The 16,819-nt window shown below is 49.2% G+C and overlaps 6 protein-coding genes across 6 annotated transcripts; 2 read left to right on the forward strand and 4 right to left on the reverse strand.

Annotated features, from left to right (window-relative positions):
• Positions 1-57: 57 nt before the first annotated feature.
• EURHEDRAFT_399378 (uncharacterized protein) lies at positions 58-768 on the forward strand (the record flags this gene model as incomplete). Its single annotated transcript, XM_040779920.1, has 1 exon — positions 58-768. The coding sequence occupies one exon, from the start codon at positions 58-60 to the stop codon at positions 766-768; it is 711 nt and encodes a 236-aa protein (XP_040642772.1).
• A 544-nt stretch (positions 769-1,312) lies between these two features.
• On the reverse strand, positions 1,313-6,522 carry EURHEDRAFT_408340 (pleiotropic drug resistance family ABC transporter). Its single transcript, XM_040780802.1, has 4 exons — positions 5,740-6,522; positions 5,598-5,680; positions 4,503-5,542; positions 1,313-4,452 (listed from the first exon to the last, which is right to left on the reverse strand). The coding sequence occupies exons 1-4, from the start codon at positions 6,288-6,290 to the stop codon at positions 1,684-1,686; spliced, it is 4,443 nt and encodes a 1,480-aa protein (XP_040642773.1). The 5' UTR covers positions 6,291-6,522; the 3' UTR covers positions 1,313-1,683.
• Positions 6,523-7,689: 1,167 nt separating this feature from the next.
• Positions 7,690-9,300, reverse strand: EURHEDRAFT_447156 (clathrin-mediated endocytosis regulator UBX3; the record flags this gene model as incomplete). The annotated part of the gene is made up of 2 exons (XM_040783653.1): positions 7,690-9,102; positions 9,166-9,300. 2 exons carry the CDS (start codon positions 9,298-9,300, stop codon positions 7,690-7,692), a joined length of 1,548 nt encoding a protein of 515 aa, XP_040642774.1.
• A 355-nt stretch (positions 9,301-9,655) lies between these two features.
• On the forward strand, positions 9,656-13,133 carry EURHEDRAFT_408342 (PAN-complex poly(A)-binding subunit PAN3). Its single transcript, XM_040780803.1, has 8 exons — positions 9,656-10,094; positions 10,173-10,247; positions 10,324-10,378; positions 10,466-10,623; positions 10,681-10,787; positions 11,175-11,381; positions 11,431-11,575; positions 11,629-13,133. The coding sequence occupies exons 1-8, from the start codon at positions 10,022-10,024 to the stop codon at positions 12,810-12,812; spliced, it is 2,004 nt and encodes a 667-aa protein (XP_040642775.1). The 5' UTR covers positions 9,656-10,021; the 3' UTR covers positions 12,813-13,133.
• A 157-nt stretch (positions 13,134-13,290) lies between these two features.
• EURHEDRAFT_447671 (fasciclin domain-containing protein) lies at positions 13,291-14,734 on the reverse strand (the record flags this gene model as incomplete). Its single annotated transcript, XM_040783681.1, has 2 exons — positions 13,291-13,962; positions 14,018-14,734. 2 exons carry the CDS (start codon positions 14,732-14,734, stop codon positions 13,291-13,293), a joined length of 1,389 nt encoding a protein of 462 aa, XP_040642776.1.
• A 312-nt stretch (positions 14,735-15,046) lies between these two features.
• On the reverse strand, positions 15,047-16,069 carry EURHEDRAFT_408344 (putative small nuclear ribonucleoprotein (LSM7)). Its single transcript, XM_040780804.1, has 3 exons — positions 15,665-16,069; positions 15,541-15,612; positions 15,047-15,491 (listed from the first exon to the last, which is right to left on the reverse strand). The coding sequence occupies exons 1-3, from the start codon at positions 15,870-15,872 to the stop codon at positions 15,364-15,366; spliced, it is 408 nt and encodes a 135-aa protein (XP_040642777.1). The 5' UTR covers positions 15,873-16,069; the 3' UTR covers positions 15,047-15,363.
• Positions 16,070-16,819: the final 750 nt, after the last annotated feature.

Below are 16,819 nucleotides of genomic sequence, written 5' to 3' on the forward strand. Positions count from 1 at the left end.
AAAAAAAAAAAAAAGGAAAAAAAAAGGAAAAAAGGAAAAAAGAAAATTACAAGAAAAATGTCCATCCAACACATCACAAAAGACACCACCAAGCGCAGACGCTTCCAGCCTCCCATCACCTCGTTCTTCTCTGGCCCAACTCCTACCGCGAACGTTAACGACCATGACGATAACGGTGCTACACCTCGTGTCTCTCATTACCACTACTCCGCTGCCACATGCTCGCCCACACCCGTCGTTCCTGCGAAGGTGCAGTCCTCGTTGTTGAGCGTTGGTATGCGCGTCCGAAAATCCGTTGCGGAGGGATACAAGACGCAAAAAGAATTGGAGAAGCAGTTGGCTGCTGCTGCTGCCCCTACTACAACTGCTAATGGTGTAAACCATGCAGAACTCCCGCCCTTCTGCGGATACTCGAAGATAGAAGATTTGACCGTGCAAGCGTTCTCGCGTCCTTCTGCGATGAATGAGCATGACCCCGTCACCGACGAGAATGATGCTTATTCGCTCCCCTCGAGTAGTCAGGGATCATTTACCTCGTACAACGGACAAAAGCGGTCATATACCTCTGATGACTTGGATGATGAGTTTGAGAGTCCTTATGACGCCTCTCATCGGACTATTCTTGCGCCCTCCCTGGGGCAGCAGAGACGGCGGTTTATTGCGTTGAAGAACCAGAACCGGATTGCTGGGCAGAGTATGGATGTTGACGACTTTGAGGAGGCGACTTTTCTGCGCCGCCGGGAGGATGTTGAGATGGATGGATATTAATCCCGTTCATTGCTGATCAAATGCGCCAGCTTGTTTATTCCTTTCTGCCTTCATCATTTCATGCCTTTATATAACGGTTTAACTTTTGGTTTCTATGGATGGGATATGTCGATATAATGATTTTCAGCGTTGTGTTACCGACTGGTTTCGGTGATGAGATTGGACCTGCATCCATCTTGTTTATTTGCTTCTGGTATATGCTTATTATGGAGGATATTTTTGACGAGATTGTACAATACCCAAGGATATTGGTTTTGTTTTATTTGGGCTATCATTATTTTGTATTCATGAGTCAGGAATTCGGGACTGCCATCTATCTATCGCGATGCGTAGCCATTTGAGCTTCATCTTATCATGTCCATTACCGACCACAGCTTTACAGCTTTTGCAATAGTTTTGAAGGGCATTTGTCTTACTGGCGCTGATTAGATGCCACAGACAGTGCATGCTCTTGGCTCATAAAGCGCCATTGCTAATTTGATATGATATCTGATAGAATATCCTGATCAGGGAAAGTTGTATGTAGGAAGAAGAATGAGTTGCAAAGTGCTCTATTCCACTGTCCCAGAAGGATTGGGGATTGGTATTATTATCTGTTGTCAATTGTTATTTAAATCCTCAAGTACAATGGTTGAAATGAAAGATAATTCAACTCCGCTAGATCCAACAAAAGAAAAGGGAGTGAGTATAAAGGCAAAGCCATTTCAACCCCAGGTAGAATATAAATATTATCTAACCAAACATGTATACGCTATAGAAATCCGCCCAAAGAGACATATGACAAAATAAAGAAAACATAAACCATAAATCTTTGTATAACAAAGGAAACACCATAAACACCATTATTCATCATACAAGACAATTCCTTTTTCTTGGTTTTTTTTTTTTTTTTTTTTTCCTTTGGGATGACTCAGCTTAAGCAGTACCCTTCTTCCCCTTGGGCACACGCGCGAGCCAGTAGATAAAAACCGCGGCAGCGATGTTGAACGCAATGTACACCCACATGAATCCAAAATTCCTCCACGCATCGCCGTAAGATGCATGGATCTTGGCCAAGAAGCTATCCGTCTTGTCGATGCTGCAGAAGTTGCAGTTACTCGTGGCATCCATGTTCTGCAGATAACCGCCATATTTCTTGATGTAGTCCTGCATGTAGGACTGGCAGGTCATGTTCGAGGGCGGGTCGAAGTTTAGGAACTCGACTTTCTCACAGACAGCATTGCTGCCGGATACACCGGTGGACAACATTGCGGAGACGAGGTATGTGAATGGGGAGACGCGGTACATGAAGATCCAGAAGCCGGGGAGTTGATCCTGAGTGGCGAGGACACCACAGAAGATGAGGCAGAGGGAGAAGAGGAGGTTGGCGAGGTTGCTTCCCGTCTCTGGGAGTTCGATACCGGCAATGATCATGTGTGCGAAGGTCGAAGTGAAGAGGAGGAAGCTCCAGACGAGGAGGAACATGAGGGCACCGCGTTCATGGACGGCGTTGTTGGGCTCTGCATTGCGGTACAGGCCGATTGGATAATACCAGCAGACGAAGATGATGACGGCCATGAGGGTGTTCCAGGGGATTTCGACGAGGATGTTGGCGGTCATGAAGGATTGCCAGGAGTAGGTTTTTGAGGGGCGCTCGCGGACTTCGTAGAGAGAGCGCTGAGTGCAGAAGTTGGGGAGGATTTGCTGGACCAGGTTGGTGAAGATGGTGAGGAGCATGAAAACACTGAACATTTGGTTCTGGAGACCCTGTTGGGTGTTCTCTGCTTGGAAGAACGAGAAACCGATGTACAAGGACGTGAGGATAGACAGGCATGCTTTGGAGTAGATGTACACCGGGCTGCGCCAGTATTGCGAAAAGACACGGACGAGGCATTCCCAGAGCTGCACGGGGAAGGAAGCGGCAAATTCGTTATAACTGGTGGGATCGGCATTGGGCGACTCAACAGATTTCTGCGGGAGAGTCGTTTTCAATTCAGCCAAGTGGTCGAGCACTCCCTGGTGTTCAGGGCTATCGCGCCAAACAGCCGGCCAGTCGATTTCGCTGTGAGATCCGGGAGCAGCACCAATGACTTCAAGCATCCATTCAGCAGGGTTCGCGCCAGGAGGCAGCTTCGGGGCACCGTTTCGCTCAAAGTAGCTGGAAAGAGTAGAGGACTCTTCTCCGATATCACCGAAGTAGACAGTCTTACCACCCTTGGCGAGGAACAACAAGCGATCGAAACGCTGGAAGAGCATGGCCGACGGCTGGTGGATAGTACAGAGAATAGCCTGTCCGTGCTGGGTGAGAGTGTCAATGAGATCGAGAATGGACCAAGAAGTCTGACTGTCAAGACCAGAAGTAGGCTCGTCAAGGAACAGAAGAAGCTGGGGCTTAGCTGCCAGCTCAACACCGATAGTAAGACGCTTCCGCTGCTCGACGTTGAGACCTTCACCAGGGACACCAACAACGGCATCCGCATACGAATCCATCCCAAGGAGCTTGATCACCTCCTCAACATAGTCGAGCTTTTCCTGGTTACTGACATGGGCGGGCTGGCGGAGAACGGCACTGAAGCGCAAAGCTTCACGCACAGTCGTGGTGTGAAGATGGAGATCTTGTTGCTGCACGTAACCAGTCTTCCGCTGGAAAGACTGGTCTCGGGGACGGCCGTCAACCAACATCTCACCAGTAACAACACCCATAGTTACGCGAGTAGCGAGCACATCCAGAAGCGTCGTTTTACCGGCACCGGAAACACCCATCAGCGCAGTGCAAGTACCCGGCTTGACCCAGCCATCAACGTGATCGAGAATTCGGCGCGGTTCACTTTTGATCTTGATGTCGTAGCATACGTCCTGCCAGTGGAAGATCGCTTCTTGTCTCTGGATACCTGCAGTGACCTCCTTTCCGCTAGCCTCGTCTGTCTTTTCTCCAGAGATTGCATAGGAGGTATTTTCGATGTCATCGCTTTGGTGACGGGGAGCGTGTCCACGGCGGAAGAGAAGCACTTCACCCTTAGACTTGGCCTCGGAAATGAACTCGCTGGCGATAAGGTAGGTTGCCATGAAGAAGATCATGAAACCGAACATGATACCCAAGTTCCTCCACTTGTGGGAAGCATAGTACTGGAAACTCTGGTTAAGGTAGTCGGTTCCTTGGACAATGTCGGAACCGGCAACAGCACCCACTGTGGAGCAGACTTTGTTCTCCAGAGGCATATTGGTGTATTGCAAGTCGGTAGGGACCATTCCGGATGGAAGACACTTGAATGGCCGGTTGTTAAACTCGTTAACCATCAAGCTTTCAAAGCCATATGCGATTGGGTTAATGTAGTTCATCCAGCGAGACCAGCCAAGCATGTTCCTTGTAGGGATCGTGAAACCGGTGTAGATAACCAACCCGAGAATGAGGATGGCAGCAGGCACCAAGGCTTGGGATAGGGTCCTGGAGGATGCAGCCATCGTACGGAAAAGCATTGACATGGTCAGAGTGGTAACGAACGAGAAGAGCAGGAAGATGAAGAAAGCACCGGGTTCACGACGCAGGTTGGTCATAAAGTACAACGTGATGTTGAAAATGATCGCATTGAGTATCTTGTAGGGCATGTCGCACAGCATCGAGGCCACGGCTTCGGCAAACGGATGGTACATGGCGTAGCGAGCTTGCTTTTCAACAATGGGACGTTGGGCATACAGAGTCAAAATCTGGTCATGTTAGTATCAAGTTTCTCGCACTCATTAAAAGACCAACTCACTTCAAGCGCACTAGAGAAAGCGTTAAGCAAAACAGCAAAGAAAAGCAGTGCTCCACGAGAATAAAAACTGTTGGTGGTGGGTTGCAAGTCGTAGAAGACACTTCCAATAATCAAGGCCATGATGAAGTTACCGATAAGCTGACTCAAAGTCAAACTGGCATCACCTCTCAAACGCTGGAAACCCCGAATCATGCAGAGACGGATCTGCTCGTTTACGGACACGGTGTACGGAGACTTGATCCTCTGGCTCTTTGCCTGCATCGCTTTACGGGCTTCAGTAAACTTGGCCACCGATTGGCCTCCCAGCGGATACTCGAGCTCATATTCATCAATTTCCCTCATCAATTTGGCATACGCCTCGCTATTCTTCCAGCGCTCAGCGAACTCATCGGGCGTCTGAGGGACCCTGCCTTCATAGCCCTTCTTCACGATACGCTCAGAAGGACTGGTCAGGGAAGTCAAAAAATCGGCAGTTGTCTGACGGTCAGGGCATTCAAAACCCATGTCGGTGAAAAATGACTTTGCCTCATCAGTGCGGCCAAAGTAGATTTGGCGACCCTCATAGAGGACTGTCACCTTGTCGAAGATATTGTAAGCGCTCTGGGAGGCCTGGTATATGGCAACAGCGACAGTAGTGCCGGCATATTTGGTCATCAGGTTCAGGGTCTTGCAGAACTCGAGTGCGTTGGCACTATCCAATCCACGGGTACTATTGTCCCAGCATTGGATAGGACTACCGCTGAGAGTTGCCTCAGCGATACTAACACGTTTCCGTTCACCACCACTGACACCACGAACAAAATCGTTTCCGACTTGAGTGTTGATGGTGTGCGAGAGACCAAGCATAGCCATGACAACATCTCGCATGTGCTCTGCATACTGATCCTTCGAGACGCCGGGTAAACGGTTCCGGGGGCATCGAGCCAACGCGGCGAACTTCAGAGTGTCGGCAACAGAAAGTTGGGGGAAATGGACATCGGTTTCGGCAGTATAAATGGCTTCACCACGGAATTGGTTGCGCATTTGCTTTGCGGGAATCCCTGTTTTGAAGTCAGTCAATCAATTCAGTAATGAGTATGTGACGGGGCGTCGTACCTTGGTAACTCAAATGGGAGGATTCATCCATATAGATACCATTCATCTCACCGGCCATGGTCTTCAACAAGGTTGAGCAGCCACTAATACATTTGTTAGCGTGGTTCCTCGAAGTTTCACCTTAGTGGGTAGTTCTGTATACCTTCCAGGCCGTCCCAAAACAACCAGCATTTCACCACTCTTGACGAGACCATCAAAGTTGCGCAAGATCTGAATCTTCTGCTTTCCGGTACCAGTAACGAGACGGAAAAGATGGCCGATCTGAAGAACCGAGTTGAACACATCCTTCTGATAATCTGTAGGACTACCATAACCGTGCACGCTCATGTTCTTAAACGAAATACCCGCCGCTCGCTGAGGAAATCTCTCAGGATCCCGGGAAGTTAATGCCAACAGGTTCTTCATCCAATCGCGCGCTTTGAAGTTGTCTCCGTGGGGGTTCAACGCTGAGCCCTCCACTGCATCAAGAAACGGGTTCTCCAGGCTTGTTGACGTCGAGTAGTGCGTCGATTGGCGTGTCAGCTGCTGTGCCAGTCGAGTCACTTCGCGTTCGGCCTGATCTTCCTTGTTCATCTCGCGTTGTTGTTCCACCTTCGTGTCGCCTGTGCTGAAGCTGGGGCAATCTGGGGTGTCGGATTTTGGTACATCTAATACCGGAGTAGACACAGGGCTTGGCGACCCCGAGGATGACATAACGAGTAAAGAGAGGTAGAGGTCGGGGAGGAGCGAGGAAAGACGAATGAGACGAGCGTCTCAGGTCGACGAGATTAGGATTAGGCGAATTAGTAGTCGATGCTCATGGGGGAAAAGATTATTAGGATTAGGTATTAATTTAACGTAAGACAGCATTAACGTATTAGGCAAGCATGAAGCCTAAGAGCAGCATATACGAAGAGAGATAGAAGCGGAAGCATTTGGAGAGAAATGAGGGCGAGAGGGATAATATACAAAACCTCATGCCCCACGCGTATTCTCGTATATTTAGAATATCAGAGTTTCCATGGCCACGAGCCAATCGGGGTGCATGAAAGCTCGGTTCCGGGCCCATTGTATCCAAAGGCGTTTCAAGCATCGTTCCGGAAGATTTTAGCAAGTACTTAATCGGGAACGCGGGAGGCTTTCAATCCGCTCCGGATACGTGCTCTGACCCGTGATAGCTCCAGTCTTTCTTTGTCTTTGCTTATAGCATTACAGAGTACAGAGTACCATACAGCATTTGCTATCAGAATACTACTAGTTAAGGTCACTACGTTTTCCGTACATAGTACTATTTGTACAGCTAACGTCTCGGAAGTATTATGCGCACGCATAACGACATATGCACCCAATCCTCCGTAATCCTCCGTAACAATAATGCACTCATCTGAAAAAGCTCGATCGATACGAGCATGAATAAACTGCATAAGTGGATCCAGTACTTGACACCCACGTCCTTCTTTGCATAAATTACCGGTAGCTCTAACCCCTTCAGGAATAGTTCCGACGTGGCAGCAGGTTAAACGATATTGTTTACCGGAATAGGACTAGCGTGGACTTGACGGTGGGACGGACTGGTGGAATCCCGAGTCCCGGCGGAGTCATGAAAATAAAAAGGGGTCCGTCCCAAGCCCGGGGTCGGAGTCGTACAGATCCGAATTCCACGTGCATTGTAGTGCATAAGGCTGCCTGGCTCAGTTATGTTCGGTTAATGCTCGGAGTCTAGAACACGAGCAGCTCCGATTTTAAAGCACAGTAATTTGATCATTATTTCCCGTCAACTTAATCTCAGTCATTCTGATGTAAAGCTTAGCGTGCAGAGTTAGATATTATTAGTATAAATAATAGTATGGTCATATTATCACATCTCAGGCAAGATATGTAGAGCATTAGTTATGAGAACAATCCAAAGAACAGCATTGTTACCTGTAGTAATATTACTACTATTTAAAGATCTTGATCTGGTTTCTAGCCTGTTCATATTGATAATGGCATGGTTCATAACTCGTGGAGATCCAGTTCCAGATTGTGGAGCACGGGATCAGTCCATAATAATGCTATTGGCCTAAAACCCATCTATGGATTGTACAGTGGTCCATCCCATGTAATTCTATGACTATGCCTCTTCTTGTTCGCCGTCGCTTTCGTTGTCATCGTCGTCAACAATTTCCACCAGCAAGTTGCCGCCGCGACCAATATTGTCCCGAATCGAGCCCCCGGCTTCAACCTCATAAACAGTTCGAGGCATAGGAGATACTAACTGGAATCCGTATTTATGCTCAAACCCCTCCGGTTTCTTGCCACCCCTAGCCATCTGCTCTGCATCCTGCAAGACATCATAGCACTCCACAAAAGCGTAAAGCTCTTCAATATCCAGCTCAGGTGAAAATCTGCGGATTACCCGTTCACCCGATGTAAGTCGAACACTGATGCGCACGGCTTCTTTGACGTCAGTGCCAGGCTCATCCTGGATCGACTGTGCTCTCCAATGCTTCCATTGCTGGTGATCACGACGTATTTTCTCCTCTGTCGCTTGTCGTTCTGCTGCTTCTTGCTCTTGGCGGCGTTGTTCCGCCTCTGCTTCCCGCCGTTGTCGAGCCCGTTCCCGGTCAATTGCCAACGAACGTTCGTATGCCGAGTCCTGCTCTTCTCGAAGGCTACGTGAAGCTTGTTGCTCAGAACGAGTGGTCCTGGTCTGTTCCAGGGGCTCCCTGTTTTGAGAAATAGCCGTTCGTAGCTTCTCCACAAATTCAGACGGTGACGATGTCCCTGAGATTCTGGAGACAATGGACATGGCGCTTGAAGAAACGTTGGGCGTGTGGACAACCAGCGTAGCAAAGGGGAACTTGGTACAACGCAAAGAGTGGCTGACTTGGTATGCCTCAGAATCCTGCACGTTGCCTCCCCAAACAATGATCCCATTCTGTGGATCATTGATGAAATCCATCACCTCGCGTGAAAGAAGCGTGTCCCGTACCCAGCTGCTTGTATCGTCATGCTCTGGAGACAAAAGAACCACAAGCAGGAACTTCAATTCCCGATGGGCCTTCTCCAATGCCATGTTGTATCCATTCTCCAAGAAGCTCACAGATTGAGTGCCATACTCTTCCTCAAATTCCCGGATGAATCGAGCCGCCGTGTCCTGTGGACTCAAAGCCCTGCGTCCTGTAGTGTTCCGTCGAGCTCCCTGAAGAGTAGGGTTCGCGGTGAGGTTGAAGAATCGTGGGAGGAATGGAAACAGCGTTCCGAAGAGACGGAAGGAGCTGGTGAGTAACCGGTAAATAAGATTAAACGGGGCGAACAGTAGAGCCAGTAGGAACGGAGGGCGGTAGACTGGTTGTTGTTCTGGTTGAGTATGTACTCGAGGGGCTGCTTCCGCGACCGGGGAGAAACGCCCAGCAGACAAATCTTCGCTCATGAGGTTCTGTGTCTGTCGTGTCGGTCGTGCCGGTGGAGGGTTATCGAGGGCAGCGCGAGCTTCTTCAATGGGGTCTGGACCTTCACCATCGAAAAATTTGGAGACAGCAATCTTTATATATGTCAGTACTTCTGCTTCCCATAGGATGCCTCCAAGAAGCTTGCCAATACTAACCTGCACGTTCCATTGCGAGCGGCGCAACAGAGGAATAGCTTCGGATACATCCTGGCTTGTAACCGCCGTGTAGGTTTCAAGAGCAGCCCTCTCGCTATCGGAGAATTGAGAAATGTCAATCCCAGAGGAAGACATTTTAAATTATTGTGGGAAATCCATAAAAGTAACCAGGATTCAGGACGATCCTCCAACTCCGAGGCTCCGATATACGACCTTATCTCAAGAGATAACGAACGGTCCTGACTGACTGAACGCAAGTGGCATAAAAAAAAATAAAGGATTGAGTGAAGCGACGCGTTACAAAAAGTCGCCTATGACTTTGTTGGAAAATGCAAGCGTGAATCGAGGAAGTACCGTAAGCTGTCCTCTTACCCTGAAGCTCAATGCCGTGTGACGTGATAGCCGCGCGCTTAGCGCCTATATCCCGGCACGTGCACCACCAGGCATTAGGCTCCCCTCCCCGCGGACATTCGATCCCTCGCTGCCTCTCCTCCGCCCTTCGGCTTGTACCCCATGGCGTGAAGTGGCATCGACGCTGCTGTCGTCCAACTGTTACTTTTCCCTTATTGGTATTTTCTTCTATTTTTGATCATATATCGTTTTGGAATCTGGGGGGAGCATAGTTCATTTAAAGAAGCTCCCATTCAACCCGTCCTTGGCTATCTGCCCTAGCGGCAGTGAATCTCAGCACCGACTTCATCTCCAGTGCAACCGCTATCGCGTTAACCTTTTTCGATGAGGGAATGTGGCTTCCTCTAATTTCGCTCGTTCGCCCGGTTTTCCTCTACTTGATTTCAATGGAGATCTCTCTGCGCTGAGCCGCATCACACCGAAAATACAACTACTGTTACATGCGATGGCTTCCATGGGGAAGTCTAGTACGGAAGATTCCCGTCGCGGAATGGGGTCGCCCAAACCTAAGTCACGAGGTGAGTGTGGTTTTGATCACTTTCTGGCAATTGCTGCTGTTGTTCGGATGTTCATGGCTGAATGTACTAATGAAGTAGTGTACCCAGAGAATGCCAAGGACACCCTATGTCGGAACGTTACCATCTACGGCCGATGTCGCTATGAAGATAAAGGTGCGCGAATCCCCTGGTCTACCGTTCATATCGGCAGTTATGGGTACAATTTAACCTTTGCATATGCTGTCTCCAGGCTGCGCTTTCAATCACGATCCACAAAAACTGAACCCCGCGAACAACTTCGACAGGTTGGGATACCCTCTCAGCTGGTTTCATCCGATGACTCGTGAAACTACAACTTAAAGAATGGCTAGTGGCTGACGTGCGGTCTTTAGTAATGGCAACAGAAAACGATTCAATGTCGATTCTCCCAGCTTCACTCCTTCTCTACTGTCTACAAATGGATCAACGACACCCACGAAGAAAGTATCGGCAACTATATCACCAAAAGCTGCGAACGCTGCCCCGTTCCAGCCTAGGACTGTCTCATCGCGTATGCCGTCGTCATATCCTGATTGAAAGCAGAATCGGTTAGCTGACTGGAAAAAAGGTTCTAATTCAAGCACCCCAAGCTCTCGTCAAGACACCCAAACCCCTGATTGGACTGTAGCAGAAGCTCAGGAGTTTGTCCCACAAGGCTTTGAAGCCCCTCCTATGGTAAGATAGCACTTTCCTTTTCCGGTTGTTGTCCCGTCCATCCTGCATCATGTGAATGGGTCGCTCCTTCCCAGTCGAATTGCTCGTGTCACGCAGAGCTTTGGATCCCTGGATTGTCCCTCTCGCGGTGATTCAAGCAAGCAAAGCATTCGAGCGACATTCTGGTTTCAGCACTGGAGAATAGATGCTCCCAGGGTATCCGGTGATACTCATAGTGGCACTTTTCGGAGCCCAAACGTTGTTGCTGATAACTTCGGTCCTTCCTCTTATTTGGTGTTCACCCAATCGTTATCGCACTTCACATATCCTTATTTTCAACCGGGCAATTTGCCTACTTCAGATATGTGTCTTGGTTCCGGGAGATCTCACGCTAACTCAATCACCCAGACTCCCCTTCAAGGAACTGGTACCAATGGTCTCGCTACTACGGCTGCATTTGATCCTTTTGTAACGGCCCCGGCTCCCCTTCCGGGTGCAGGTGTGGGTACTGTTCCTGGAAACCCATATTCACCAGACACTGCTGCTGCTGCTGCTACAGCTGCTGCATTGAATGGCGCGGCTTTCTTTGCAAACCAAAGTGGATTTCAGCAACCAGTAGGCCGGTATTCCATCTGTCTTCCTAGATTGGTCTAACGCTTCGCAGGTACAATATCATCTTTATGCTCCTATCGGACCACATAACCAAAATACCTTGGGCTATCAGCGCAACGTTCATGACATTTTTCTCCCTAATGACTTCCGAGAAGAGCTACAGAAGAAAGCAGCCGCAACGTTGCAGATGCTTCCCAGTGCGTTTATCTCACTTCACTCGATATATGACAGGCGACTAATTTCAGACCAGACACCCAATTGCCCGCTCAAGTCGATTATTTCCATTCCCTTGTTCCATTGGACCTGAACCACCAAAAGAATGCAACCACTTTTGGTTTCCCGAGTTGGGTATACAAAGCGCAGTCCAGCAAGGATGGGAATTTCTATGCTCTTCGGAGATTAGAAGGCTTCCGTTTGACGAATGAAAAGGCCATCCGATCTGTTCAGGCATGGAAGCGAGTGTGCAATGGCAGCGTAGTGACAATTCACGATGCTTTCACAAGCCGGAGCTTTCAAGATAGCTCGCTCATTTTTGTCACAGACTACCACCCTCTCTCAAAGACACTTGCAGAACAACACCTTGGGGCTGGGAACAGATTTCAAACTCGGCATCCTGCACACATTCCTGAGCAGGTGCTTTGGAGTTACATGACCCAACTCGCAAACGCGTTGAAGGCTATCCACAGTAATGGGCTTGCTGCGAGAATCATCGAACCCAGTAAGATTCTTTTGACAGCCAAAAATCGCGTTCGCTTGAATGCGTGCGCTATCATGGACGTGGTCCAGTATGAAGCTCAGCGATCGGTTACGGACCTTCAACGCCAAGATCTGGTCAACTTGGGGCAGTTGATCATCACCCTAGGAGCAAACTCGCCAAGTGTCATGGGTAATCCTACTAGGGCTATGGAACATTTCACGCGTGCCTACACGCCACAGCTGAAGAATTCGGTATTTTGGTTATTGAACGGCATGCAAAAGGATCAAGAGCGGAGCATTGACGTTTTCATCACCGGAATCTCATCGCAGCTAATGTCGACATTCGATTCGTCCCTCCATTTGGATGATCAGCTCACATCAGATCTTAGCCGTGAGCTTGAGAACGGTCGCCTTGTACGGTTGATGACGAAATTGAATCTCATCAACGAGCGACCCGAATATGACCACGATCGGCAATGGTCCGAGAATGGGGAGCGATATTTCTTGAAACTCTTCCGAGATTTTGTTTTCCATCAGGTGGATGCCCAAGGAGATCCAGTTGTCGACCTCGGCCATGTGCTCGCATGCTTGAACAAGTTGGATGCGGGATCGGACGAAAGAATTACCCTGGTGAGTCGGGATGAGCAAAGCTGCTTTGTCGTCAGCTATAAGGAGCTCAAAAAGGCTTTTGAATCGTCTTTCCAGGCATTGATGAAGCCGGGAAGGAGGCTCCCTTGAATTGGTTGGTGATATAACACTCGGGACTCTTGGATACATGGCTTAATTATGATGACTTGCCTCTTTTTCCTTTTGTTCTTGCTTCATTTCAGCGAGAGGAATACTATATATGCTAGGAGCGGCCAAGACAGACAATATTGTCTGGCCCACTGTCGTGGTTATTTTGGAGCAGCATCTTGGTCTGAGAAAGTGAGGTGTCTGGAGATTCAAGACTTTGGCCGGTGTGGTCCTGGTCTCGTTTATTTGAAGTTAGGATTTATCTATGGCACCACAGGCCAACGATGTACGAGATATGCTTCGGAGAATTCTGCTTACAGAAAGATACAAAAAATATCTTAGGAAATATATTCAATCTTCAATTCATCTTGCATTATATACTTTTAATGTCGGTTTTGTAGTCCGGCGAGAATTCAAAGAAACGGCAATTGAACAGCCTTTACCAGTATGCTGCCCTTCTTGAGGCACGGAACGGAGAGAACTAAAGCTCACCGTCATGGCCCCAGATGTTGCCAGGAACGTCATCGACAACCCAGTCACTCAACCGATCCTTTAAGTCCTCAACAGTCAACTCATCCTCATCCCGATCCTCATCAGCAACATCACCTCGATACTTGCACGGTGGAACCAAAACATGATCCAAAATATGCACAGCCCCATCTCTCGCGAGCGCATCCGCAAACGCAACCTTCCGGCTCCCATTCAATTTAATCAACGTATGCGCCCCAAACCTTGAAACATCAACCGCCAGCCCGGGCCGTCCTTTCTCACCCAACAACGTCGGCAAATCAAGATGCGTATAGCCCTTGGTACCAAGTTCACGGATCTGGCCATCAGACGTGTAGAACACGTCTGAGTAGAGCGTCCGGTTCTGGACGATGTGATACTGTAGTAGCGCACGGAGATACTTGGTGCCGTGGTGTGAGAAGAGGAAGGCGTTGATATGCAGGCCTAGGTGCTCGAAGGCTTTGTTGGAGGGGGCGAAGATGGTGACGCGTTTATCTGCATCTTCAAGGATGGCGGCGAGGCCGGTTTTTAGGAGGCCGAGTGTGAAGGTGCTGAATTGGGTGGGGACAATGGTGAAGAGGGAGAGGGCTGGTGGGGGTGGGAGGAGGATGGAGTCGATGCCGTGTATCAGGCCGTTTGAGGCGGCCTATTTCGTTAGTATCTTATTTTGGTTGGGTAAGTAGTAGGGTTTGGGGACGTACAATATCAACGGCCACCAGGCGACTGTAGTGGTTAACCTTGAGGCCCTTCCATCCAGGACGAACGGCGACTCTCTGCGGGAGTTCATGTCCAGATGCAGTCTCATTCAACAACGTCGGCAGAGTCTGGTGGTGGAAGATGTCTAGTGCTGGATAAACGCCCGCAGCGAGATGGTAGCGCAGCACAGAACGGATCAATTCCTTGGGCAACTCGGGAAGATGAGGCGGGAGTTTAGCGAAGGCGTCGTCCGTGGGTGCGAAGAGGGTGAAGTTATGACTCGTATTGTTGAGGAGGTGGACGAGGGATTCGTCTTCGTCGATTATTTTGGTAAGATTAGTTGTATATTTGCTTGAGGAGATGAGTTGGTAGATGGTTTTGTCGGAGTCTCCGTGGTGGTGGTGCTTTGAGAAGGGGAGGCGTGGGATGGGGAAGGGGAAGTTGCTGTCGATTATGTCTTCGTTGTTGCCATTGACTGTATATTCTTGTCCGTCAATGTCGTCGTCCTGGATGGAATCCAGGGCGTAGTCCTTGAGACGGTTGATCCAGGTGTCGATTCGGGAATCGGAGTCGATTTTGGGCTTATTCACGCTGAAGGAGTCGAGAGCATTATCTAGAGCATTTTGAATGTTTTTTTTCTGGGTAAAATGGGTCTTTTCCTTGTTGATTTTGTTGATGTTTAGATCCTCGAGGACCTCTTCGGATGGGATGACATACGCCATGCTGAGGGGGAGGACGGGCAGCAGGTGAAGGAGTTTCATAATGAGGGAAATGTATCCAATAATAATAGTTATCTACAGTAAGTGCATATTCTACAGTAAGAAAAAAGAACCTTGAGCCAGTCAGCGAGGGCATCATTTATACTTATCAGCCCATATCGCAATCTCGTACTCGTATTGGTGTCCCGAAGCGAGCACGGAAGCGAACATGCGATGACGAAACGGCAAATGGCGACTTCATATGATGCAATTGTGAGAAGAAACGGCATAAATAATGCATGTATGTCAGATATGCATATAATAACGGAAATGATGTTTTGCATATTTTATTCCATTCAATCATAGATAAGATTGCGCTCTATGTATTATGTAACACAACCAACAAAACATACATGAGGGAGGACGTGTCTCATTTTCAATCGTTCCGTATGATCATTATTGGCGTAGGACTGCCAGCTATGGCATAAAGGATAATGCTGTGATGGAAAGACGCAGATAGCAGCCAATCATTACTCTAGCTATGATGATTGCTACCGCGCCTCGTCTTGCGGATTGAACAGGGGGGGGAAGAATACCGGAAGCACCGGTTCCTGACTTGAGAGTAAAAGCATGATGAAAAAGAGAGCACGTGCTTACTCCTCTTGCTGGGCAAAAGGATTGGCAATTTCCTCGCTACCATCGGCGGGCGAAATCAGCACGATCAAGGTGCCGCGAGCCACGATCAACCCGAGGGCACGAGTCGTCTCGTTGCCCTCGTCATCTAAACACTGTCAGGGAATAGCCGTGAAATAATTGCAGAGTGTTCTTACCGCGCATAGACTCCTTAACATCATCCAAAACCAGGTTCATAAGCTGATCGTAGCCTTTGAGCGTTCCCGTCACTAGATCCATTAGCCCTATGCATGGCATGTAATACACTTTAGGTAAGCTTACCCTCACGACCACCGCTGAACTTCACCTTAGCTTCCTTGTCCATATATTTGGACAGATCAAGGATATTCTCCTTCTTGGGCCTCTCCTGCTGTTGCTGATGTGGCTGGCCCGTACCGCCACCTGCACCGCCACTGCGCTGACCGCCCCGGGCATAACCTCCGCCGCGGCCACGACCACCACCACCTCGGAACGAGCCTCGTTCGGACATGTTGGAGACCGGAGCAATAGAGTTGGCTGTTGGTATTAAGGGTATGCGTAATCAGGTCAAACTCCCAAAGTAGAACAAAGAGGAGCCGTTGTGAGAGGGAACTGTATGAGGGATTTTCAGAGAGGGGTTGGTTGGTTCGCAGAGATTCGGCGCTCGTGGCTTGTGCCTGTGTTTGTGCGTGTGTAATGGTATTGTAAAGCACGGACAGTCATTTGACTTGGAAGTACCTTGTTGTATGGTGCTTAATTGGTTACGATGCAGGCGGAAGTCCAACACGGGGTGTCAGAATACGGTAATGATACCGGCAGGACTCGCCCGGATCCAGCAAGGCGTCCCGGTCACCGGAGAGGCTGGACCGGCCGGGAGGAACGGCGGGTGATGATTGGCGGGTGGAGTCATACCTGAGGCAGCAATGTTTGGATCCCATCGCACGCACTAAAAGCATTGACATACTCCCACAGTATGGACATACAGACTACCACAGAGTATTCACTAGGTTAGGATTAAATTGCACTGTTTCAGAACAATCTACGGATTACAACCATGCTGCCTAGGAATAATCCCCCCGAGGCCTCGTAACTCCGGTCCCCACCGACTGGCCAGCGGAATCGCCCGGCGGGACTCCGCTGTATCCCTGTCGGCCCCGTCACACTGAATCTTCCGCCCTCACTCCTCTCCTCCCTCCTCCCACGCTTTCTTTCTGTTGTCTTTTTCGTTCTTTGTTCCTCCTTCCACCCTTACCCTTTACTACTCCTGCACCCTACCGCTCGCTATCTATTGCTCTGTGTTGTTCACTTGGTGACAGTTTACCCGCTCTGTCGTGGCCCGTCAATCACCCCGAATTACGTGCTTTTGTTGTTCAGGTGGCCCTCGCTATCGCCGCCTATCAGCCAACTCTACCCCTGAGGCTTTTTCTCCTATTCTCCGGCTATTTGACCTTTGCGGCT

The sequence above is a fragment of the Aspergillus ruber genome (assembly GCF_000600275.1).
Source record: "Aspergillus ruber CBS 135680 unplaced genomic scaffold scaffold00002, whole genome shotgun sequence".
Classification (NCBI taxonomy): Eukaryota; Fungi; Ascomycota; class Eurotiomycetes; order Eurotiales; family Aspergillaceae; genus Aspergillus; species Aspergillus ruber.